This window comes from Arvicanthis niloticus, chromosome 13 (assembly GCF_011762505.2).
Source record: "Arvicanthis niloticus isolate mArvNil1 chromosome 13, mArvNil1.pat.X, whole genome shotgun sequence".
NCBI lineage: Eukaryota > Metazoa > Chordata > Mammalia > Rodentia > Muridae > Arvicanthis > Arvicanthis niloticus.
The window spans coordinates 65,834,849-65,859,540 of NC_047670.1; the positions used below are offsets into that span (position 1 = coordinate 65,834,849).

General features: G+C 39.9%; 1 protein-coding gene across 1 annotated transcript in view; it reads right to left on the bottom strand.

The window, feature by feature from the left end:
• Slc2a13 (solute carrier family 2 member 13) overlaps positions 1-24,692 on the bottom strand; it is a 299,073-nt gene that overhangs the window by 27,577 nt on the left and 246,804 nt on the right. Inside the window, exon 7 of the mRNA XM_034516933.2 lies at positions 20,524-20,649. Within this exon, the coding sequence (XP_034372824.1) occupies positions 20,524-20,649 (126 nt within the window). The remainder of the gene's footprint in view (positions 1-20,523; positions 20,650-24,692) is intronic.

Genomic DNA, 24,692 nt, shown 5'->3' on the forward strand with positions numbered 1-24,692 from the left:
TTGCTGACTACATCCTCTCTTACATCTATAGTTTTATTAATGTTATTTCTATTTTATTTATGATGATTGGGAGTACGTGTGTGGGAGTGTGGATAAGATGGTATACTCGTTTAAGTCAGAGAGGACCATGTGAGTGAGTTCTCCCTTTCAACCTGTTGAGGCAAAATCTCCCTTGTTTCTGCTGTGCTATATACCTCACGCCAGCTCAGAGTTGCCAGTATCTCTCCTGCCTCTCGTCTTCTTTTAGAAGTGCTAGAATTGCAAATGTGTTCACTGTATGTAGCTGGCTTTTTTTTTTTTTTTCTTAGAACATGGGTTCCAGAGAGCTAACTCAGGTCTCGATTTTTTACCTGCTGCGTAAACACTCTGTCCCTGATGTAATTATGCTGAGGTGCTACTTTGCTCATTAGTTGATGAGTACGATAATTAACTTAATGGAAGCTGGAAACTTGATGGTGGCAGCAACAGACCCATTAAAGGCTGTTCTATCTAAGCACCCGACAGACTGAAGAGTAAAGGGTTAATGACCCACAAGGCTCAAGGGTGGACTGAGGTTTGACCTTTTATGAAAGTTAACGACTTACAGACTTCAGGTGTACTTGATTAACAACACTTGTGGAAGTGTCCGTGCGATCCATGTGGCAAACCTGCAGAGAATTACCACTTCCAGACACAGTGGAAGTGACTTGCAGATGGACCCTTCCATCCATAAAGTTCCCTCTTTCCCATTGGATAAGACCCCCAAACCTTCACACCATATGTGCACAGTCTCACTTCCATGGAAGGATGGTAGCCCCTCAGTTGCTCTGATTAAAAGATAATTCTGCTTCTGGAGATGCCTGTCTGCCTTCTTCTATTTCTTTCTATCTCCATCGATCCATATCTTAACACAAAGAACAAAGAAAACACCTCCTCTGATCCAGTCTGGGTGAGTCCAGATCTAATAGGATCAGGATGCCCACCGTGTGTAGGCATTGTTACCCAGAATTTGGACTCACAGGTTGCTGTGGTCTGGCATCTTCACTTCTTGTCAAGGGCCGTTATCTCTGTCCATCCTAAGGGAAATGTATACAGTGAGATGCTGAATCTGAGCTTGCTGGCTGGTTAGGATTGAAATGTTTAATGTGGAAACAGTGAGTTAACTCAAGGATCTATCACAAAGGTTTAAGTACAGCCAGATGGGTTTCATTTGCTTTGCTGGGTCATAAATACAATTTCATTTTAACTCCCCCTTCATAGATTTGATTTGCTAAATCTATACTGCCTGATGTTGTAAACTTAGATACTCTTAACTTAATACGTACTGAAATGATATATTCAGCTCTATGAGCTAGTTCATAAAACATTAAGATGCTGTAAACAGACCATTAAGAGTATCTCCTCCGGCAAATGTTTCAGAGAGACAATAAGCATAAAACCTTTTTACTAAAAGTCTTTTTGTTCATTTGATACAACATTCAAATAAACTGGGTTTGTAAACGTTTTGTTAGTTTACAATGCAAGTGGTCGTATGGGGTACATGGGTTTTGTTAAGAGCTTTCTCTTAAAGTCTACGGCAGAAAATAAGTTTTATTCATCCTTTCGCCCCTGAAGAATCACAGGTAGCTAAAATCAAAAGCATCTAAGAGATGAGGTCACTTCATTTTCTGTGTCAGACTGAGGCTGTCACACCTATTTTGGGGTGACTTGTTTTGTGTGAGGTAGCAGTTGCAAGTGAGAGATTCCCCTACAACCATCATTTGCCTGTGTTATATCATGGCCAGGACCACAGCTCTTTCTTTTGGGGTTCCTCCTGGGTTTCCATTTAGTCTCTTGAGTTCCTTGCAAGAAGAAAATTCACTCTAAGAGAGACAGTCACCCCTGGAGCAGAGACCAGAGAAAAGTTTGAGTAGATACATCATGAAGGTTGACCTTGTAAGTGAAGGCAACTCTGGAATTGGTCAAGATTTAGTGTCCCTGATTTCCAAGTCTGGGAGGAAAGGAGGGTACATCACCATTTAGAAGTATTTGGACAAGGCAAGGGAAGCCCTCTCCATTATCTCTTTATGTTCTTTCTTTCCCAGAAAAGAAAGAACACCTCCTCTTCAGTTTCTAAGGACTCACTTCTTGTATGTATCCTTCAGAACTTGTAGAAACTGGATCTCCAAACTTTAAAAAGAAACAGGATGTGTTTTTTTTTTTCCCCTGGGAACCACATGGTCACTGCAGACATAGAGGGAAGGCTTGGTCTAAAACTGGAAATGACAATTATAGTAGTATTGTATAAGCAGATGCCTTTGTAGACGACAAGACAAATGCTTCGTCTTGCCTTATGTGCAACTCTCTATGCTTTAAGGGAAGACTCAGATTTGTGCAAGTCATGTAAATGCGACCCAGGATTAATAGCTTTCTTAATAGGTGGGGGCATTTTCAACCAGAAAATGTTCCTGACTTACAAAAATAAAATCTCTGACAACACTGCCACCTGCTGGGGGAAAATCTAGTGCCCCTTCATGAACTTGGAGAATTTGGACACACTAGAGCATAGCAACCATTCTCTATACAGAAACTTAGACACATCAGACAAGATTTAGGTGGTTTCTCTGACAGCACTGAGAGATGTATAGAGAATTTTGAAATCTTTTCCCAAACCATGAACTATTTCTAAGGGACTACAGTGTTATTTCAGGATAGATTTGATTGAACTGAGACCTACTGATACTAATACATGGTTACAGAAATAAAATATTTCTAAATAGTGCATAGTAAAATGTGTCTTATTATATTTTTGCTACTGCTAACATTTCCAGGGACAGTCTTACATGTACAATCTATGTAAAGCCTCAGATGTATATTTTTGTCAAAGATTAGCAATCAGGATCTAGGTAAGCATTTGCACTCACTCCTCTGTAGGTGACAGGACAAAGAACTATGCCACTAGGCCTTGTCAAGACAAGAGATGACAAATGCCATACATTTAAACGGTGTTAAAATTGTTTCAGTATTTTGCTGGATGCATAGAATTGTTCTAAATTGACTTCTTCTGGCTCTGATGATTGATCTTGGTGACAACTTGACTGATTATGAAACTGAGCTACAGGCTGGCCCTGAGCACACCTGTGAGGAATTCTCTTAATTACCTCAAGTGACATGGAAAGATTGCCTGTGAACCTGGCAGCAACTTCTGGCAGCAATGGAGATCCAAGAAGATCTGAGGGTAAAGGTTTTTGTGTTTTACATCTTTTCCCTTTAAATGGTTGCAGCATCAGGAAGGTTGAGAACCACTGCTCTGCTCATCTCTTTATGAGTTCATTAGCTGTGGCTGCCATCGGCACGGCTGTTAGCATTCTTTACCTATGTAAGAATCCAGATTTCTTTTGGCCTTTCAGTGTGGACTGAAGACCAGTGGATTTCTAAGAGTCCTCCAAGCTTTGAGCACTGCCTGGAGCACTGCTGAGGCTCCAGCCTAGGGGACTGGGCACTGCCAGTTCTCAGACTCCAGTGAAGGCAGCCTGTGTTGGACCACCCAGACTGTGTAATGTAAGCCAGTACAGTAAATCTTTTCACGTGTATTTATTACAATCAGTTTGTTTCTTTTGAGAACTCTGATTAATACGATAGCTAAACTTAAGATGTTAATTTAAGAGATGAAATGTACATTTTTTTTTTAAAGGACAGGCCTTACATGAAGAGATGCTTTTTGTATTATTTCTTCACATTAAATACGTGCACCTTTTGGCAACTTTGAGATGGACTATTTTTTCACTTAGGGCAATAGAGTTGTTATTCAACATTCCTTCATTTTTAATAGATAAAATTTTGTGCTATGAATGAAATTATAAAATTAGATTACAATTATTATTATTATCATTATTATTTGTGTGCTTGTGTGTGCCTATGTACATGCTTGTGCCACAGCATCTGGGTGGAAGTTAGAGGAGAAAGACAATATGGTGAAGTTGCTTTTACTCATCCACCTTCATATCTTAACGTTTAATTTGGTATATAAGTGTGTGTGTATGTGTATATGAATATATATGTGTGTACACATAAATAAACTATTTATATATAGTTTATATAAATAAAACTATTAAGATAAAAGGAGCATTGTTTTATTATAAGAGTCAGTGCTATGTGCCTTAACTCTCCAGATAATTGTCATAATTATAATCTTCACATAATACTTGTAAGAGAAAATATTGCCATAGCTGTAAAGTCAGGCTGCATGTCACTGTTTGCTATTATGTGGTTTAAGGCTGTACTGGTAAGTCTCAGAAACATGCCATAATGAAAAGAGCCCTGGGGTTTTTATCTCATGCCTTTCTGATACACACACCAATACACATAACCGATGGTCTGTGAAAATCTCCACAGGATCAGATAGCATTCTATAAAAAAATATATGGAAAAAGAAACAGCAGCTCTTAGCTTTTCCACTCCAAACCTGTTATACCATAAAGGCACACACAAGTCAGCATCATACACTACAGCTGCTATTATCTGAGCACTACAGACAATAAGTTTATCTGAAACTACACATCAAATTTAGCTATAAATTATAAAATTCTAAAGAGTTACAATAAAATGCTATTAAATCATCATATCAGAAATGTAAATTATAGTCTACTTTTACTTGATTTTTTCCATTTCCTTATCACAAGCCAAGCATAAGGGGAACAACAGGTAACTTAAAAGTCTTCAAAAGACTTTCTGATGTCTTTTAAATTACCTTTTAATTACACATATGATGTCTCACTGCGGGGGACAGCATCACCTTACAGCAATGTAGGATGAGATAAATGATCTAGATGAGTCACAGAAGTCTGATACCACTGGGAGAAATCATAAAAAATAAGCATTGTAAGACATTTGTGCTTGAAGAGAATAGCTAGAAACCAAATTGAATGCTGACCTACTTTTAAACAAGTCTGCAAAATGGGTAAGAAAAAGATAAGCATTTAAGCTGGATGGCAGCTACACGTTTGATCACAGCACTCAGGAGGCAGAGGCAGGAAAGTTTCTCCAAGTTCAAGGCCAAACAGACATATAGCAAGTCCCTGTCTCAAAAGATTAGGGAAAAAAACCATTTTATGTCTGCTGTTAATTTTGTCAGGCTTTTAATGGAATCAGGGCTCATGTGAATTTCTGTTTGTGGAGAAACCCTTTCTGATGAGATCCTTCTATCTCTGATTAACCACAACTACCATAGTTATGGGGTGCATGTGTGCCCATGGTAATGTCTATTTATGGTCTGTAGGAGGAGGTAAGGTGGGAGAAGTAAGGATAGGAAGAGGAAAAGGAAGAGGAGGAGCTAGAGAGAGCAGAGATGTAGGAAGATGAGGAGCCACACAGGTATGGAGAGCAGTCTCGGGTAACAACTTATATTTAGGTTAGCTAATTGGGAAATACCTCTAACTGTATGGGCATATTGTTATTGAGCATTACCAAACATATTAAGCCTTTGATTAATCTTTAAGCATTAGAGTTTCATTCATACTGGGTACTGCATGGATGGTGGGGTGGCAGGGCTGGTGTCTCTGGTTGCCTGAGCAGACGACACAAACTGAGCAGTGGCAATACACTGCCACTGTTCGTGGCTGCAGGCCTAGACTAGTCAGGAACATGGCAGCTGATTAAGAAAAGCCAGATTGAATGCCAACGACTTACAAATTTAAGTCCATTTCACCTGAGAGTAAAGGTTGTAGTTTTTTTTTTTTTTTTTTTTTTTTTTTAGAAAGTAAGTGCTGAGATAAGTCACGTGACTCCTAGCACTGGAACACTGAACAAAAAAACTGCAGCTGACCTCCCCTGCTGTGAGGAAACACAGATTGCTTTTTGCTAAGAATAGAAGGAAGTAGTTTACTTCTATGACAGAGAGATTTGAACTGTGAATAAAAATTGAGATTATTTGTTTTTAAGATAGATTTAGAAACAGTTTTGTCTGAATCACTTGGGGGAATCTCGCCTGTGGTTCTGTGGTTTGGACAGGTATACATTTTAGCTTCTCTGAGCCAAGAGAGCTAAATAAATAAGCCTCTGTTGTGGAGCAGCTACTGATTTAAGTATAAAGTTACTATATAGGGATTATTTGCTTTTAGGAAAGATTTATAAACAGATTTGTCTGAATCACGTGGGGATTATTGCCTGCGGTTTGAAACTTAGATAGGAAAAATTGTCACTGGCTCTAGAGTAGAGAGTACAGTGTATAAGTGGAAGCTGCTCTGGAGTACAGAGCCAAACAGATAGATGGTATAAATATAAAACCGTTCTAAGAAAGAGGGCTGAACAGAAAGATAGTGTAAATCCACTGTATTCAGATGATATAAAGTTATATTACTTCAACGGAGACTCGGGTTCTGTGTACCGTGGGCCCCATGGGAATTCTGGGTTCATTTCCTGCTTGGCAAAATAGGGAAGGCCTAAAGTATAGGCACATACAGTCTTTTAGTTATTATTATTATTTTTTATTTTCAAGATGGTTCTGATTTTCAGTTTTGTGGTTATATTCTTCCTCTGGGAAAGAGGTCGAGATAAAGGTTTTTCTGGTTACTGGCTCAAGGACATGTTGTTTTGGGAAAAAGGTTTTGTCTCTGTGTTTTCAGAAGAGATGATTAAGATATTTCTACCTCCCAGAATTATATGGATTAGACATGACAGAGGCAGGCTGCCAGAAGACTAGATTCCAGAATTTAAACAAAAAAATTATCTTGATACTAAAATTTGTTTTGAGAATTGTATATTGCAGGAATACACAGCCTTGGTGTATCAACTCATCAAGCAAGCTGAGCAGACCTGCTTGAATCTCTGATGTCCTGGAATTTCAGCTGGATGCAGTGAAGACACAGACATCAGAGGCTTATCAATTTACAGAGTCAGTGCTCCTATTCCCTGGGCTTGGGGACTGAGGTGGTTAATATTAGGCTGTCCTTCTAGGGAAAAGTAATGGTTTTATTGGAACAGGGAGGAAGAGCTAAAATTAATTACACAGTCATAATCTATTGATAGAAATCTGTATAATTGTTATTAAGTTAAAGTTATTATTTCTTAAATGGTACAAAATTTATTTTGATTTCAAATTCAAGGGTTTCACTGCTATATTTTCTTCTATTAAGTCAAAATTGGTGGGTACAAGGTTTAGACCCAGTCCTTCTTTAATTTTTTAATCTGATCTCAGATGGTCAGCCTGTGAGTTAAGGGCCTGTAGCAAATTCATGGCTTTGAGTTTATTGTAAAGGTGTTTTCTATAGTTTATTTAGAAATAGCTGAGAGGAATTAACAGACAACAATCCAGATTGCCTTATATAGATAGTTGGTTTTCAAAATGTCAGAAGTCCATAGAATTGACATTACAAACATTTCTGTATTAATGTTCATTTTGATTAGAGACATGTCTGCTCCTGACAGCTTCCCTGTCTTGAATTCTAAGAAGAAATTGAGCATCTTTGGAGTTACTCCAGTAGTGAGACAGTCACTAGGCAAGAATTGCCTCTTTTCATCTACAGACAAATTACTGTCCAGAAAAGGACACACTTGTGGAATAGTTGACTGATTATATGTGCCAAGACAGAGTAATCAGCCCTTAATAATTCTGCATTACTAGGTTTGTCAGATGATCCTGGGCCAGAAGGCTGAAGATCGGATGCTCCAACATTTTGAAGTATAGGGACTATCCAGGTGTTCAGCGGTCTCTATAATTGCCCAGCCTTGTGGAGACAGCATGGAAGATTGTCAGAGCCATCTCCCACACTGGCCTTTCGTGGGTGGCAGGGCTGGTGTTTCTGGATGGCCATTCTAGCTGCGGTGTGCACATGGCCTCTGGCTGAGGAACATGGCGGCTGAGCTAGGCAGGGTGGCTGAGCTAGGCAGAGCCGCCGCCTCAGCTTTGATAATCGGCTTGACCAGTGGCCATTAAATAATTACTTCAACAATGGTCCTTATAATTGTTTTCAAAATATTATAAGAGGCTTAAAAACATTAAAGATCCTAAACCCCCCCTTCAAGACTAAAAGCTCTGCATGCGAGTATACAATTTTCTTAAAGGGTGAGTTCTTAGGTGTGGTTAGTTGGTCCTGAGAGGATGTCTTCTCAGTCTGGCTCCCACTCGTAGTGCATTTATGAGATTTCTTGCAACCAAAAGTGTATTTCAGGAGATTTTAGCTTCTGTCAACAATAGATAGGAAAGAGTGAAGTCCATAGAGACAGGCTTTTCAGTACTGTAGAGGATTATTAAGGGTCCTTTGTAGTAGACAGTGATGGAAACAGTAACCTGTGAGATAAGTAAAACCTCTAAGATAAACAAATCTGGAACTTGTGTAGGAATAGCCTTATATTTTTTCCTTTCTGAGTTTGAGGGCAAAAGCGCTGTTCTCAAAGATCTAGGGCTAGTCTCAGCCCCTGATCCAATACTCCAATGGAAAAAAAAAAACAAGGCATGGTGGAATGTAGAGATGGCTCCCCAACTCAACACATGTGGAGAAGATGAACAGATGAAGGCAACCAGTGATGTCCAGTTTGTTTTTGATGTACTAACAGATGCTTCTGTTCTAAATAGCAAGAACTGGAGAAGGGAGGCATAATTAATGAGTACTGGTCAAGATGTCATTCTTTCCATCATAGCTTTGGCTCAAGCTCTAGCAAGGTAGTCTCTTGAGTTGTTACACATGTTAGTCACTGTCTTTGCTCAAGGATGTATCTGGTTCCAATGAGGTGCTCTGCTTCTGGGTACAGCTTCTTCATCATACATAAATTTTCTCATCTTGGGGCCAGTTTGCCTGGCTTGAATACTCATCTCTGTTCTGTTCCATTCTTTGTGGACCCAAGTGAGGAATCAATGCTTTTGGGGGAGGGGCAAAAAGCTTGTTAAATCTTGATTTCTTTAGTTCCCCCTCTGCTGCTTTGTCCTCTCAAGGTGGATGACTTTATGAACTCCTCTTCTCACCTCAACATTATGTGGTGACCCAGTCTATGCCTTTCTCTTAGCTCCAGGCAAAACAAAAAGGAAAATTCCTCAGACTTAATTGAGCAGCAATATTAAATGGTTTCTAGTTTGTGTTTAAAAGGAGATTAAATATGCATCAAGTTCCTAAGTCACCTTGTCTGGGACGAGGAGGCAAGATAGGGATGCCTTTATACTCTGTTAAAAAATAGTATTTCAAATTGTAGCGAGGGAGGCACCCAACATGTGTGCATTAAGTTTGCTCCGAGGTAAACTTAAAACTGAGAGGTAATCTACATGGTCACACAACCCCCACCCAACAAGCACACACAGAACTCAGTGAATAAACTGGATACTTGGTTCTGTCCACAGGTCTCAGGAATGACAGGCATCATGATTCCTGCTCTTCCAGTTACAACTGAGCTGCCTATCATGTACATCTGTATTGCACACTTGGTCTGTGAGACCTTTTCATACATTTGTTGCTACACACTTAGTCTAGGGTGTTTAAATTTAGAGGCCTCAACCAGGTCCTCAGAAGCAAAGCAAGGGCAACAATGAGAGAGGAAGGAGATGAATATTGGGTGTGACCAGACCATGAAGACATGACCTCAGCCCTCTTCCTGCATCCTTGTGTTTGCTGTGTGTGGATAAAAATGTGGTCAGCCAGCTTCTTGTTCCTGCCCTCACTCTATGTCTTCTCCCGCATGGACTCTATTCCTCTGAAACTTTAAGCCAAAATAAACTCTTCCTTCATTAATGTGTTTTGGGTTGAGGTATTATCATAGCAACAGTAAAGTAACTAATGCGGCTGCAGTGGAAGAGACTCTTTCTCCGGTGGCACAAACCACTGGTAAAGTGGCATCCCTCTGCAACAAGGCCTCGCTTATGCTTCTGGCCATAACCCTACTGAAGGACACTGCATCACACAAGTCAATACAACAAAACAACAACAATAAAAAGTTGAAAAGCCCCAAAGTAGGAATGGAGCAAATTGGGAAGAGGAAAGTAGTTAGTCTGAGTAGAAAGAGACAAAGAAGGTGGGGTATGAATATACACAAATATGTCACATACGTAAATGGTAAATGAAAATGTCATAATGACAGCCATTATTATGTGCAGTTAATGAACAATAAAAACACAGTATAACTCTGGCCTGGGAACATGCCCATTGCTCAGTGTTACTAAGACCTACTGTGACACAGTGACTGTATGTCTCCAGCATTGCCAACAGGTTTTCATTCTTTAGCACGTACTCTAGACTGACCTCCTCCAGGTCTTAATATGAAGCTCTCCTGTCTCAGCTCAGCATATAACAAAGTTTTAAAGCACATTTAGAATAATTGAATACAGCAAATGCAGGTAAGTTTCACCCAAATAACAGCTTGTTTGGAAAGACAGCTGTAGAAAACATTGCCAGGCTTTCCTGAGTTAAATATGTTGACTTCACCCCTTGATTCTACTGAGCATAACTGAATATATTGTCTTAGCCAGATGACCAGGAATTAACAGAGGCCAGCACAGCCAAGTACTTCTCCAAAGTTCACATGAAAGCAATAAGGTAATTCTCTAATGTCAGCCACAGTTTTCAGTTGCACACAAAGGAAAACAAATAGTACCTTACAAAAGCAGGATCTCATCTGAAATGATCTATAAGCTTTGACAAATGGATGCATTAATACAGGACCTTTTGCCCTCGGGTCTCATGCACAATGGCTCACTTTTATGTTTTCAGGATAGTTTTAATCAAGATTAGTATCTGTTATTGCCCTCATGAACCTTAAAGTATATAAAAGAAATCCATGATTATCACATGAGTTTCAGAATTTGTAACAGCCTTTACACACTTATGTCAAAAAGATGAAGAAATTCTACATTATTTAAAAATTAAACACATAGCAACACATAATTCCACAAAATTTAGTCAGTGTCCAGTATATGAAATATTCTGCCCTATAGATTATCATAAAAATTTTTCTTTTATTGAATTTTTTTTAAATTTACATTTCAAATGTTATCCCCTTTCTCAGTTTCCCCTCCAGAAGCCCCCTATCCCACACACACCCTACTTCTATGAGGGTGTTCCCTGACCTACCACCCACCCACTCCTGTCTCCATGCTCTGGCATTCCCCTACATTGGGGCATTGAGCCTTCACAAGACCAAGGGCCTCTCCTCCCACTGATGCCTGACAAGGCGATCCTCTGCTATATACGTGGCTGGAGCCATGAGTCACTCCATGTGTACTTTTTGGTTGGCAGTTTAATCCCTGGGAGCTCTGGGGCGTTTGGTTAGTTGATACTGTTGTTCTTCCTATGGGGTTGAAAACCCCTTCAGCTCCTTCAGTCCTTTCTCTAACTCCTCCATTGGGGAACCTGTGCTCAGCTGAATGGTGGATGCAAGCATCCACCTCAGTATTTGTCAGGCTCTGGCACAGCCTCTCAGGAGACAGCTATATCAGGCTCCTGTCAACATGCACTTCTTGGCATCCACAATAGTGTCTGCATTTGGTGACTGATTATGGGATGGATTCCCTTGTGGGGCAGTCTCTGGATGGCCTTTCTTTTAGTCTCTGCCCCACACTTTGTCTCCATATTTCCTCCTGTGAGTATTTTGTTTCCCCTTCTAAGACAGACTGAAGCAACCACACTTTGGTCTTCCTTCTTGAGCTTCAAGTGGTCTGTGAATTTTATCTTGTGTATTTCGAGCTTTTGGGCTAATATCCACTTATCAGTGAGTGCATACCATGTGTGTTCTTATGTAATTGGGTTACCTCACTCAGGATGATAGTTTCAAGTTCCATCCATCTGCCTAAAAATTATACCTCAAGACATCTAATGATTATACTTCATAAAAGACAGAACTGATTTCTAAAACTCACACACTTTCTTGCATGTTTCTTTCACAGTTGTCTTTCTTTCTAAGAAACCTACAAGACAAATAACATCTTAAGGTATTTGCCACAGTAACTTTAACCATGCACTGTAAAGCTGTGGCCCCTCTCTAAAATTATCACCTTTTAAATATACCTTTCTAGCAATGCAATATAATAAAAATATCCCATTCTAAGAGACCGAGACTTTTTCTGGACTCACAGAGTTAATACACATTGAGGTTACTTGAGACTTCTATCCTTCTGTGTACGTAGCCTGTTTGTTTAACCTACCCTTCAGAGAACAATGTAATAGCTAACCCTACTTGTCTTGGATTTCCAATGTTATCAATGCATCTCCATAATCTTGATGTACTCTTCAATATTCTTCAATGCAGAATAATACATATGTGCTTACATGTGCACATGTAAAAAAAGAAAATAGGTTGAAATAAGCCTTATCCACCATAAATACTGAATGTGACATTTGGGTATCACTTGATAAACAATGTTTGTAGAGCTGTTTTGTTGCCTTGGTCAGCTGGGATCGGTTGGAGACAGTGACTTAATCCCTTCGACTCTATGAATAGTTCTAGAACATCTCCTTCATTTCTCTTCCGTGTGACACTTCCTGTGCAATAAAAAAAGAGTAAAGCCCTTTGCTAGAGACAGACAAACTCAGACAGACACAGAAGGACACACATCAACACAGGCAGATTCACAAGGTAGCCTTCAGGCAGGCACAGATTCAGACTCATACAACAGACAGAGAGGGTGATGGACGATATCAGAGAGAAAAGGAGAGAGCTCACAACTGGGCTCACTGTTGGTTAAACAGCACCAAGGGCAAGTGCTCTGATTTCTTTCTGAAGGTGGCACTGTCACACTACTGGTGGCTGGGTGTCTGTGATTAGTGTGTCCAAACCAATGGCATGCTCTGATGGCATGTACATTATGCCAAAAATGATTACAGGGAACACTACATTATAAACCATGAATACTATATAATTGTGATCAGTTTAAATTGTGCTGTTGGAGACCCAATTTAAATGTAGGCCAACTAAAAATTTAGGCACTACCCAGTTATAGCTTTTGTATTAATGAACTTCCAAATGCCTTGTCTTGGATGGCACCTGCTCTTCAGAGAATTCTTTGTTCGTCCATTAGAACTTTGCCTTCTAATTCCAAACCACTCCTGTTACTCTCTACCTAGAACCTGTTTCCTTTTCCTTAAAGGCTAATACTTCCTTTGCTGTCCTTGATCCTTTTTAAAATTAGCTTGCTTTTGTAACTTAGGATTACTGTTTCCACATCAGAATCTAAAACACCTCGCTCTACACAGCAGTGGAATTCAGTATGTCTTTTCATCCAAGCAAGGGCAGATTATGCCCAAGCAATAAAGCCCCAGATTCCACTGTGATTTACACAAACCAGCTCATGGCACAGGGCTGCTAAAACCTCCCTCCTTCCTTCACTATTTAACCACAGCACCTGCTCTATGGGGCCACGGCCAACTTTAGAGCAGGATGAGAAAGCATATGAAAAATTCTGGCGAAAACCTTAGTCTTAAAACTTTGGCTCAGAAATGACACAGATTGCTTCCACTTTCCTCTACTTGGCCAGAGTAAATCATGTGGATAAGGCTGAATTTAACCAAAAAAAAAAAAAAAAAATTGTTTCCCAGGGAGCAGCAGCAGCTGTTTTTAGCAATAATAAAATCATCACACTTGCCAGGAACTGGAGAGAGCTGTAACGGATGGAATGAAAACAACCATGTGGTTAATTTCCAGCTGACTTTTCCGGCCCAGGTGTTAATATCACGGTGGTGCCGGTGACTTTCTTCCTATGGCGAGTGTGTTTCTACTGTGTCTCATTGTGTGCTCTCATGGCACATCCTGGTTCAGGTACCACATGGACACTCACTACCACCACTGCCAGCGTGAAGCCCACACCTATGAAGGTAAACAGACACAAATCCAGTTTTCCAGTAGGGCATGGACAATGTGCCCCAAGGTGGACCTCACTGTCACCTTCGGCCATCATCCTCACTGCTGCCTTTGGGCTTATATCATCTGTCACTTTGCTGAACCAGTTCTTGCTGAACCATAATTTGTCACTGTGAACCTATGCTAAGGAAGATATATCATCCAAGCTCTGCCTGGCTCCTGTTCTTCCAAAACAGACTTACAGTGTCCAAATCTTACCCAGTGAGAACTAACTCATAGACTACATTTCAAAGGCAGTGCAAACTGAAGAAGACACTTGAAAATTTTTTTTTTTTTAAAAGCAGATGGGCTGTCTGAAAATGTGAATTTTTGGCAAAAATCATATAGATTTTTTGCAGTATGAGCACTGCTACGTGAATAAAATATATAGTGTTTACTAGAACAACTATATGAACTAGGAAATTAGATAAATGAACATAGAAATTATTCTGAGATTTTTTTTCCTACTTTTTAGTCCTTTGTAATATAATGAGTAGAAGACATAATATACATCACTGTTACAACCAAAGGCTCTTATGTTCTTGGTCTTGGAAATTAATAACCTAAGATATACATAGATGACAACTAAGTACTAATGATCTAAAAAACATAATCTGTCATACAATGCATGTCCAAGCAGTATAACCTTAAGTGGATCAAGATACTCTATATCAGGCACTTTACTTCTCTGTAAAGTTTAAGCTAGTAATATTTTATTATGAATTATCCTGTTATTAGGAATATAGCTGAAGGATTTTTATCCTGTATATGAATAATAACAGTGTATTAATCTAATAGACACATATCTTTAGATATTACGTTTCATGAATGATAAGTTTCTTTTTCTAAATTCATAACAGTTGCTTCTTTTGAAAATGTTCTGTAAAAGGGATAGGAAACTTGCTTTCCTGCTCAGCAAGTTCTGTACTGTGTGTGGTTTTACATCATGAATGCAGACTCACGGACTACTTGGCATACCAGGGGATGTTCCGGGGAAGTGTTGAATGTCTTCCATCAGCTTAAGTCTTTTTCTTGTAGTTTGCCTTTATGCAATCCAGACCACATGACTGAAGTTTATTAGAACATCCTTTAGAGTTTTAAAGTCCTGTGTGAGCATCACGTGTTAATCAAGATTGTATGAACTGTCGTGTTGTGTTTTCTTTTATATCTTTCCTCTTTAGAAAGTATTTACAAGAAGGTAACTACAATGAAGTCATTAGACCCCTGCATCCTCTCTTTTGAAACCCTGACTCATTGCAAATCCTCTGAGGTTTTTCACCATTATCCTAAGCATTGAGCATTTTGAATAAGACAGGTTACAGCCCTGGAATGTGGAATCCAAGCACAGACAACACCCACAAGACTGTGTGGTCATCAGCCATGTTATCCCAGAGTTCAGATACCTGCTGGGGCATTTCTATATGGACACTGAGATCTGAGTTTGGGGAATGCTCTCCTCTAGCTGTACTTGCATTCACTTTGGACCAACTGTCAGAGAGAGAGAGAGAGAGAGAGAGAGAGAGAGAGAGAGAGAGAGAGAGAGAGAGAGAGAGAGAGGACAGAGGAGGGAGAGAAAGGGAGGGAGGGAGGGAAGAGAGAGAGAGAGAAAGAGAAGGGGCAGTGCTTTTATTCATAGAGACATGCTGCAATATTATTGTGAGGTGAGCTTTGCTCTAAGGGCTATAAGGGCTACATATATGGAGGCCTTCTTCTTCTTCTTCTTCTTCTTCTTCTTCTTCTTCTTCTTCTTCTTCTTCTTCTTCTTCTTCTTCTTCTTCTTCTTCTTCTCCTTCTTCTTCTTCTTTTCTTCTTCCTGTTCTTTCTCCTCCTCCTCCTTTTCCTTCTTCTTTTTTCTTTTCTGTTGTTGTTTTGTTTTGTACTGGAAGCCCCCGGACCAGGATGCATCAGATTATCAAGTGTCAAGTCATGTCAAATCAAGCCTTTTAACTGTCATTGATTTGTTGTGGCCATAACAGTTCTCATGTAGTTATGCTACCACAAGGTTAGGGGTAGGTATAAACATTGTTTAGCAGGCTACTCTGACAGAATGCAAGCTGTCAACTTGACTGACAACTTACACAAGAAATTGTCAACCCCAGGCAGAAGGCCAAGGAAATAGAAAGTCACTAAGGACAACAGTGCACTGGTGTGAGGTGAAGGCTGAGTACATTTTGTTCAGGCGAATGGAGGAACGCAGAGCCAACAGGCTGCATGCTGTATCGGGGCTTGGCTATGAGAAAAATATCTCAGCTGAACGAACACTGCGAAACAATGAACTGCCAAACAGGGACTCTATCCAGCTATTCTGGTGTTGCTAATTACAGAGTTAAAGTGCTGTGTTATAGGAAACAAATACTGAACCAGCGTGCTAGGAAAGTGTCCCTCATTAATAGTATTTTTAGTTAGCATTGAAATTCCAGAATGGATGATTTATGGTTTTGTGTAGATAGAGAACTGGGAGTGTAGAAGAGGATGTAAAGACACACAGGAATAAATGAGAACTATTGTATACATTTATCAGTTAGATAATGATGCTTATTCTAATCTACATATGTGTGACATACCACACACACACACACACACACACACACACACACACACACCTATTATTATAGCCGTCTTCAACTATGACTCTTACATTCCTTCGATACCCTCTACAGAACCACCTTGCTCAATACAAAGGCTACTCTCAGTTTACATCTAGGGGCAGGACTTAGAGAGGTCCAGATGTCCTAGTGCCACTTAAAGACATCCATCATGTTCCTAACTACGTAGCTTCCCAGTGCTTAGCGGCAGCTGTTTCAAAAGAAGTGGACTTACTTCTGAATCAGAAATCTTGCCTGCCTAATTGAAATGATACTTGACAGATGTCTGAGCTGGTCCTAGACTCCTTTTTCTAGGAAATGTATTTATGGAGCTTCAAGTGCATTATTCACTGAAATCCTTTGAATGTCAAAATGCCTGCTGTCTGTTGCATGTCTTATCATTATAAATATTGCTTATGCCTTTTCTCTTTTCTTGGATAGGATTTTACTCCAAGAGTGTTCTCTGTGTGTACAGACCTTTCTAAGGACTCACGGCTCTTGAGTTTTGTACCTTCCTGTGTTTGACATTGCTCCTCCTGCTTCTGTCAGGGAACTTCCACTGATTCTTCTCCACACTGGTTCTACTTCTTCTGAGTCTGTGTGGCTGTAAACTTAAGCATCTTGCTTTCCATTCTTTTAAAAACAGATTTATAAATCGTTTAATTTAACACACATATGCATGTATATGTGTGTGCACCCATGTGTGTGTGTGTGTGTGTGTGTGTGTGTGTGTATATCACATATGTGCAGGTATCTACAGAGGTCAGAAGAGGTTGTCATGTCTCTGGGGCTGGAGTTACAAGCATTTGTGAGCTGCCAGGATTGGACACGATCTTTGATCCCCTGCAAAAGCAGCAAGCCCTCTTAACCACTGAGCCATCTCTCCAGCTCCTACGATCTCTACTTAATTTAAACTTCTGTTTTTAGTTTTTCAACTAAATTTAGAGACAGTGATAAACAGCTCTCTGGTGTTTTTGTGAATTTGTTGTACTTTGGTCAGAAGACATGTCCTCGTGCTAGTATCTGGATTTTATTTGAATATATATTAACATACTTGTGTAATTTATTCTTTTTTTTTTTATTAAACATAACACATTTTGCAGGAGTTCTATGTTAGCTCAAAATGAATGAACTTCTCAGTTAAGCTAACTAACTCTTGTACTAAACGTGGCGAGACGCCCACATTCTCTGACTTCTGCTAGCTTTGTCCTCTTCACTTAGCACTTAAATATTTCCACTCAAGTTTCCAACATGTTTGTGCATGTTGTTTACAAATGATGTAGAAAATATGTCTTTAAAATTGTCAGTCTAAACACATTTGTCTTTAATCACTGTCTAATTGATTTATTGTGAATAGACTTAAATAGATGTTTAATTTTCCACAGATTTCTATGATTTCTCAAAACCACGTTTTGTAAATTTCCCTTCTCTTGTCTTAGCTTGATTTCATTGCAACTTCAGTTATCTTATCTTTCAAAGGGATTGCATACATTAAGGTTCTATATTGTCTTATACATTTACTTACCTAAACTTTTAGTTTAAGGTTTTTTTGTATATGCAGATTTTCTGGATTATGACAATGCAGCATATAGACACTCACATATATGACATACATCTTAAGTGTACAAAAGTATAGTATAAAATATATTCTTTATTTCTCTGAAGCTTACTATGTTAAAGTCTCTTTGTTTTTGCTATGCTGTTTATTTAGGTTTTATTTACCTGTCATTTGTAGCAGCATATTTTCCCTGAAAGTTGGGATGAAGTAAGGTGGGAGGAGTAAGGAGAGGAAGAAGAGAAGGAAGAGGAGGAGCAAAGGGAGAGAGATGGAGGAGCCATGGATGGCCACACCTGTATCGAGAGCAGTCCAGGGTAACAACTTATATCAAGGTTAGATATTGGGATACACCTCTAATTGTGTGAGCATCTTGTTAATTGAGCATTATCAAACATATAAAACCTTTGATTAATCTTTAAGTATTAGAGTCTCATTTCTACCCAGTACTGCATGGATGGCAGGATGGTCTGGGCTCACCCCAACCATGTGGAGACAATATGGAGGATTGGCAAGTCATCTCCCACACTGTCGTCTCATGGGTGGCAGGGCCGGTGTTTCTGGCTGGCTGTTCCTAGCTGTGGTGTGCACGCATGTGGCCTCTGGCTAGGGAACATGATGGCAGAACTAAGCAGAGTTGCCTCTGCTTAGATAGTCGGCCTAAGAAATAGCCGTTTAAAAATATTACTGCAACAGTCATTCATACCTTCTTGCTTTCTCACTTTTATCAGTTGTCATAGTTCATCTGTGTGGTCTATCCTCCCAGATCTATCAGGAGTTGCTTTCCTCTGAATGGTATGGCTTGTGCCTATGACCCCAAATACCTCCAAGTCTAAGGCAGGAAGATTTAGAGGTCAGCCAGCAAAAGTACACACATTGACACTGTCACAAATCAGAGACGAGCTGCTATCCATGGAGAAGTCATGTGTTCTGGGTTCTGACGATTTGGTTTTTACTCTTTAGTTAAGATTTTATTTTTATTTATGTGTATGTGCATATTTGAATGCACGTTTGTGCAGATGAGTGCAGTGCACACAGAGGCCAGAAGAGGGCTCCAGATCCCCTGAAGCTGGAGTTCTAGGCAGTGAGCATCAGAACATGGGTGCTGGGAACTGAGCTCAGGCCTCTGCCTGGGCAGTACATGTCCTTAACAGCCGAATCATGTCTCTAGCACTGTAGTCAATTTTTGAATTATGTATTTATTATCACTATCATTACTATTTGTGTCTGTGTTGCAGGGTAGGGTGAAGATGCATGCCTCCAGAAGCCAGAGCTTGTGCTTGTGGAGTCTGCTTCTCCATCTACCTTTACAAGGGCACCATGAATCAAAGCCAAGACAACAAGCTTATGAGGCAAGCACCATTACTGGGCCTCTTATTTTTACTGTTGATGTGGGTCTACAGATGTCTTCAATTTAGGACCCATTATTGACTCAATCATTTTTTGAGACACATGGGGGTATTGCTGAGTGGCCCAGGTTGATCTTGAACTTCTAGACTCAGGAGATTTTCCTTCTCTGGTCTCTATGATCTGTTCTTAATTTGAACTTTTGTTTTCAGTTTCTCAACTAGATTAGAAAAAGTGGCAAACATCTCCTTGATATTTCTGTGACTTTGTTCTACTTTGGACATGTTAGTTCCTAACTATGAGGAATAATTATTGTATATAAGTATCTTATTTATGTGTCCATGATAAAGCAAGTTGTGTCTGAAACAAAACTGCTGGTAGCTTTCTGACAGGCCACACACTGGTGGTTAGCAACCTTTATTCTGATTGTGGATCATTTCCTTGAGTCACAACAACTCCAGGGGACAAATAGTTCCACGACATAATTTAAAGTGATGCTAACTTATTTGTACTTACAGCTGTCTTTCACTTGGGCTCAGAAAATTATAGTTTGGAAATTACAATCTGGAGTGGGAGAAACTGCCCTGGTGATGCTGGAAAATACCTGCTTCAACCAAAGATCCAAAGCCCAGTGGCTGGGCTCAGGGTAACTAAGTATTTTTCATGCACATGGGACCAGAGAGTTTTCTTCTATGCTTTGAAACATGCAGTACATTTTGGATCCCCAGTACATGCTATAAAGCCTCTTCCCAGAAGAACATAGAATATGGTTCCATTAACATGTCTTCTCTCACACACTGAATCTAGATTTTAAATTTATTTAATAGTGTGTGTGTGTGTGTGTGTGTGTGTGTGTGTGTGTGTGTGTGTACTTGCTTCTGTATGGAAGTCACAGAATCCTTGCATGGTTATCTTCTATCTCATGAGTCCTGGGGATTTGTGTCAGGCAGGCTGGGAGGCTTAGTAGAAGCATCTTTGCCTGCTGAGCTATCTTGCAGGACTGAAATCTTGATTATGTTTGTAAAGAAGGCATGAAAGTAGAAGAGACCATGAGGGAAGGGAGTGGGGTGGAACCAGCAGGAAGAGAAAGAAGGGTAAGAGAAAGAAGTAAGAGTTAATACAATCAAAGTGTATCATTCATATATATATATATATATTTAAGAAAACATCACAAATTCCATTTCTTATCCAACAAGTATTAAGCTAATAAAATAGCCTCATTTTGAAACTGAATGGTGTTCTCCCAGCAAGCAGTGCATGACATACCTGCCCCAGGCTGCTTCATTTGTAGATGCTCTGTTAACTGGAACACAGGAGGAGTCAATGACAGCTGAGCTGTTGATCTTGTAGCAGAAGCCGCAGTCTGGGTCCAGCATGCACTCGTTACAGTAACTGAAACGAGCAAAAGTTCAAGTCAGGTTGGCCTGGGCACCTGGCACTGGCTGCATCCCAGTCTCAGCAGCTGCCTCCTCAGCCCACACTATTTGATGAGCTTTGGCCAAGCCAAGTGACAGGAACAGATCCAGGTGATAGCTGGAGGATCACGTACATCTCTCCATGCAGATGATAGCAACTCTGTAAGCTACTATGTGATAAGGGGCGGGCACAGAGCAAGCCCAGTAGACGTGTAGAAAAAAAAACGCCTTCCTAAATTACTGATATTTATTACAAACTTGTGTTGAGAGCCCCACTACCCCACGTTTGGGGGCCAAAATGTTGTGGACCGCTCTGTCAATGTTGGAACCCACACTGCCAAAAGTCTTGGGGGATAAATTGTTAGAGCTCTCACTGCCCCAAGCTGCTCCAGTCTGCGGGTTCAGCAAGAGAGAGAGTAAGGACTGATGCGAAGAATGGAGACCAGACAGAGTGTGATTCAATCCCGTTTATTCTTCAGTCTCTCCTTTTCTCTCCAAGTCCCTAGTTCCCAGTCCTAGTTCTAAGTTGCTAGTCTCTTTCCCAGTTCCAAGTTACTTCTTCTGAGTGCAAGTGTCTAATCCTAGTTGCCTGTCTCAAGTCTCAAGTGCCTACTTTCTTTCCAAGTACAAGTATCTAAATCCCAGTTGCCTGTCTCGAGTCTCAAGAGCCTACTGTCTAATACTTAATAATAATTTCTTCTGTCTGCCTCTCGCCTTTTATATGTCTCACTTCTAAGACACGCCTCTAAGCCACGCCTTTAAGTCATGCCCTTAGGTCTTGTCTCTAAATCTGATCTCTAAGTCACGCCCTTAAGTCTCAGCTCTAAATCACACCTTTAAGTCTCACACACCCAAGGGAAGATCCTGGGTATCTAAAGCAAGATGTTATCAGAGTGTGCTCAGCTGTTGTAGGCTGTTGTAATCAAGTCTCTTGTCAGGGTATATGGCTCAAGATGGCTGCAAGGATGATAGCCGCCTTCTGTCGGCTCCCCACAAACTGACCTATCTGGATCCAGCCTGGACTACTTCTGGGTTATAATAAAGCATTTATTTTTTATAAGTGTCTTTCTCCTCTTCTTCTCCATGCTACATCTATATTAAAAACTGGGAATGTTTTTTCTCACATATATGCACATGTATTATGTGCTATATTATATACTATATTATATACTATATTATATACTATATTATATACTATATTATATACTATATTATATACTATATTATATACTATATTATATACTATATTATATACTATATTATATACTATATTATATACTATATATCTGGAAAAATGAAAGAGAATGTTTGAAGTAAAACTTTAACAAAAATATGAATACCCCAAACCCAGCCATTGCTAAATTCTTGGTGGACCTTTAACATTAACATATTGAGTTCCAACTGTGCACTAAATCTTAGCTGCAAACTAATGGGTGTAGGAAGAAATGCTGATCTGTGCTAATTACACTTAAGGCTGGATCACAGAGAAACATTTGATTAATCGATACTCATTCAACAGTATTATTGAACTGCAGATAAGTTTGAAATGGGCAGAGTCTCCCAACTCAAGCCTAACAGCATCGGTGTGGAATGAGTTTTCTGGCGGGCACCCCATCATTTAATCGAAGTTCTACAGCCCTTCGTGTATTCTTCAGGTACACGCAGCACTGGTCATATTACAGATTAGCAAATAAACATTCTTGATTTGCGGCAATAGAAGGCGAGGGTGAGAAACAGATGTACATCACAATAGTCATAACAAAGGAAAGAGCTGATTTCCTACCTAAAAGGTAGGAGAGGATTCAAGAGCTAGAAACAAGTTCAGAGGTCATGTTTAAACTAAGTCCGAAGAGAAATTTTCTAGACAGAGTAAAAGGACATTACAGAAAAAGGGTTATTTGCTTCTTAAAAGACCAATCAGCACAAAATTAATCATTCTCACTCTGACCCAGTAATTGTCCTATGGAGTATCAGAGGAGAAACAGGCCATCAGAGAAGGATGTCTGGGAGATGCATAGACTCAAGGCATAAAGGATAGCATTCCCCAACCCTCCAAGCTGAAATGGCCCCATGGCTCATTTAACTGAACCTTGGCATGCCTGCATGGTTTAAACGTTAGATTCGTTTTCATGTTAGCATCCTGATGTCAATTTTTCCCTCTGTTTGAATGAGACTTTTTGAATGTCCTAGACATAGGACACAGGGGAGAGCTGTACGAACTCAATGAAGGTCTGATTTTTGATGGTGTTATTTACCTTTGAGATTGGCAAGGGAAGGATATTTTCTTTTCTCCAAGACATCTTATTTCACAGGGAAAACTGAAGGTATTAAGTGTGAAGGTATCAGCTTTAAGCTCTGATAGGAGGAAAGCCAGGTCTGTTCTTAGGTCTTTTTTTCCCCTCCAGGTTCTGAAAACAAGGAGCTCCCTGTGTCTGAGGATGAGAGCTTTGCATTTTCTCACCTCTGGCCATCACCATGACTTATACTGTCAGAGTGGTTGTGTTTTTCTCTTAGAACACAGACTATAGTTTATGTTCAGGCTCACTTGTTTCTTGCATTAAAAAAAAATAGTGTGGAAGCTTCCTTTCTGATACTTCATGTGGATCCCCAGGGTTTTCTCAACGAAAGGAAGGCAGATATTGAAGCCAAAGCACTGGTTTCTTCTCTACCGCAGGAGCAGGTTGCTGTGTAGAATTGATATTGCCAGTCCCCACTTAGCATGGAGCTTTCAGGCCTCTGGAGGTAAAACAATGTTCTGTGGGACTCTGTCATCCTTGACCTGGACATCTTTGCTTTCCAGCCACATACACTGTTTTATGGAAAAAAATATTCTAAATACCACAACATGCCTAACACCCACTTCTGAAGTTAACAGTGAACTTTACATACCATGGAGATCAGCTTAAATGAACTTTTACCAAGAACATATCTCATAACTGTGACTTTAACAAGTGTCATTAACAGAAAACATAGCTAGAAGGACCCATTCTTTATTAAACATATCCTTCACATAAAATCTATCATTGAAACATACGATCAATGCTTGTAGGAATTTTCCAAGCACAGGTTTGTTTTCATGTATGAAAGGCAGATATTGAACCTGCTTGGCCCTCAAACACTGAGCTGGAGGAAGCTTTTATTTCTAAACGTGACTTGTTGTATACCAAGAGCACATTGCATAATCAAAGGACCCATGCATAGTCTACATTTGTCTTAACAAATGCAGAATTTAAGTCTAAAATTCCCACTACTTACAACATGGGATCAGAATAATGTTAGGTCCAAAACAGTCCCTAAGATGATAGTGCCGTGGATAATGTCATAGGTGACAGTCTGTGCTCAGCTCAGGCTGGACTGAGGAAGCAGAAGGATTTCGGACAGATAAACAAGAGCATATACTCAGTCTTCCTCAGAAGCTCTGTGAAGTGGGTTTCTGTTTGTCAGGAATAGTCATCACTTTCCTTACTTGTCCCCCACTATCGTCAGGCACCTCTGGCAAAAGGCATCTAGTTCCCTATGAATGCAAACAAACCTGTAACAACAGATCAAAGTCTCCATGCTAGGTCCCAGGCTGCTCTGGACAGCAAACTCCTCCCACTACTCCAACTGTTCCCATTCATAGGCTCCCTCCAGCCACCACCACGTACCCCAAGAGTTAGCCTGAGCAGTCTGAATCTCCCCAAGTAAACCCTTCTATCCAGGAAATGCTCCAGTTTCCAGGGAGTGACAGTACAGTGTCACATAAGTATCTGCTCCAGTGTTGCTCTCAAGGGCAAAATCCATAGTTGTGGCCTAACACTAAGAAATTTTAGTTTCCTTTTTCTTTATTTAATAAAATTATTATTATTATTGTTATTATTATTGTTATTATTATTATTATTATTATTATTATTATTATTATTGTTATTATTATTGTGTGTACCTATGCACATATAAGAGGATGTTGGGGATTAAAGTACAACTCTTGGGAATTACTTTTCTCCTTCCGCATGGGATCTTCGATGAACACAGGCTGTTGAG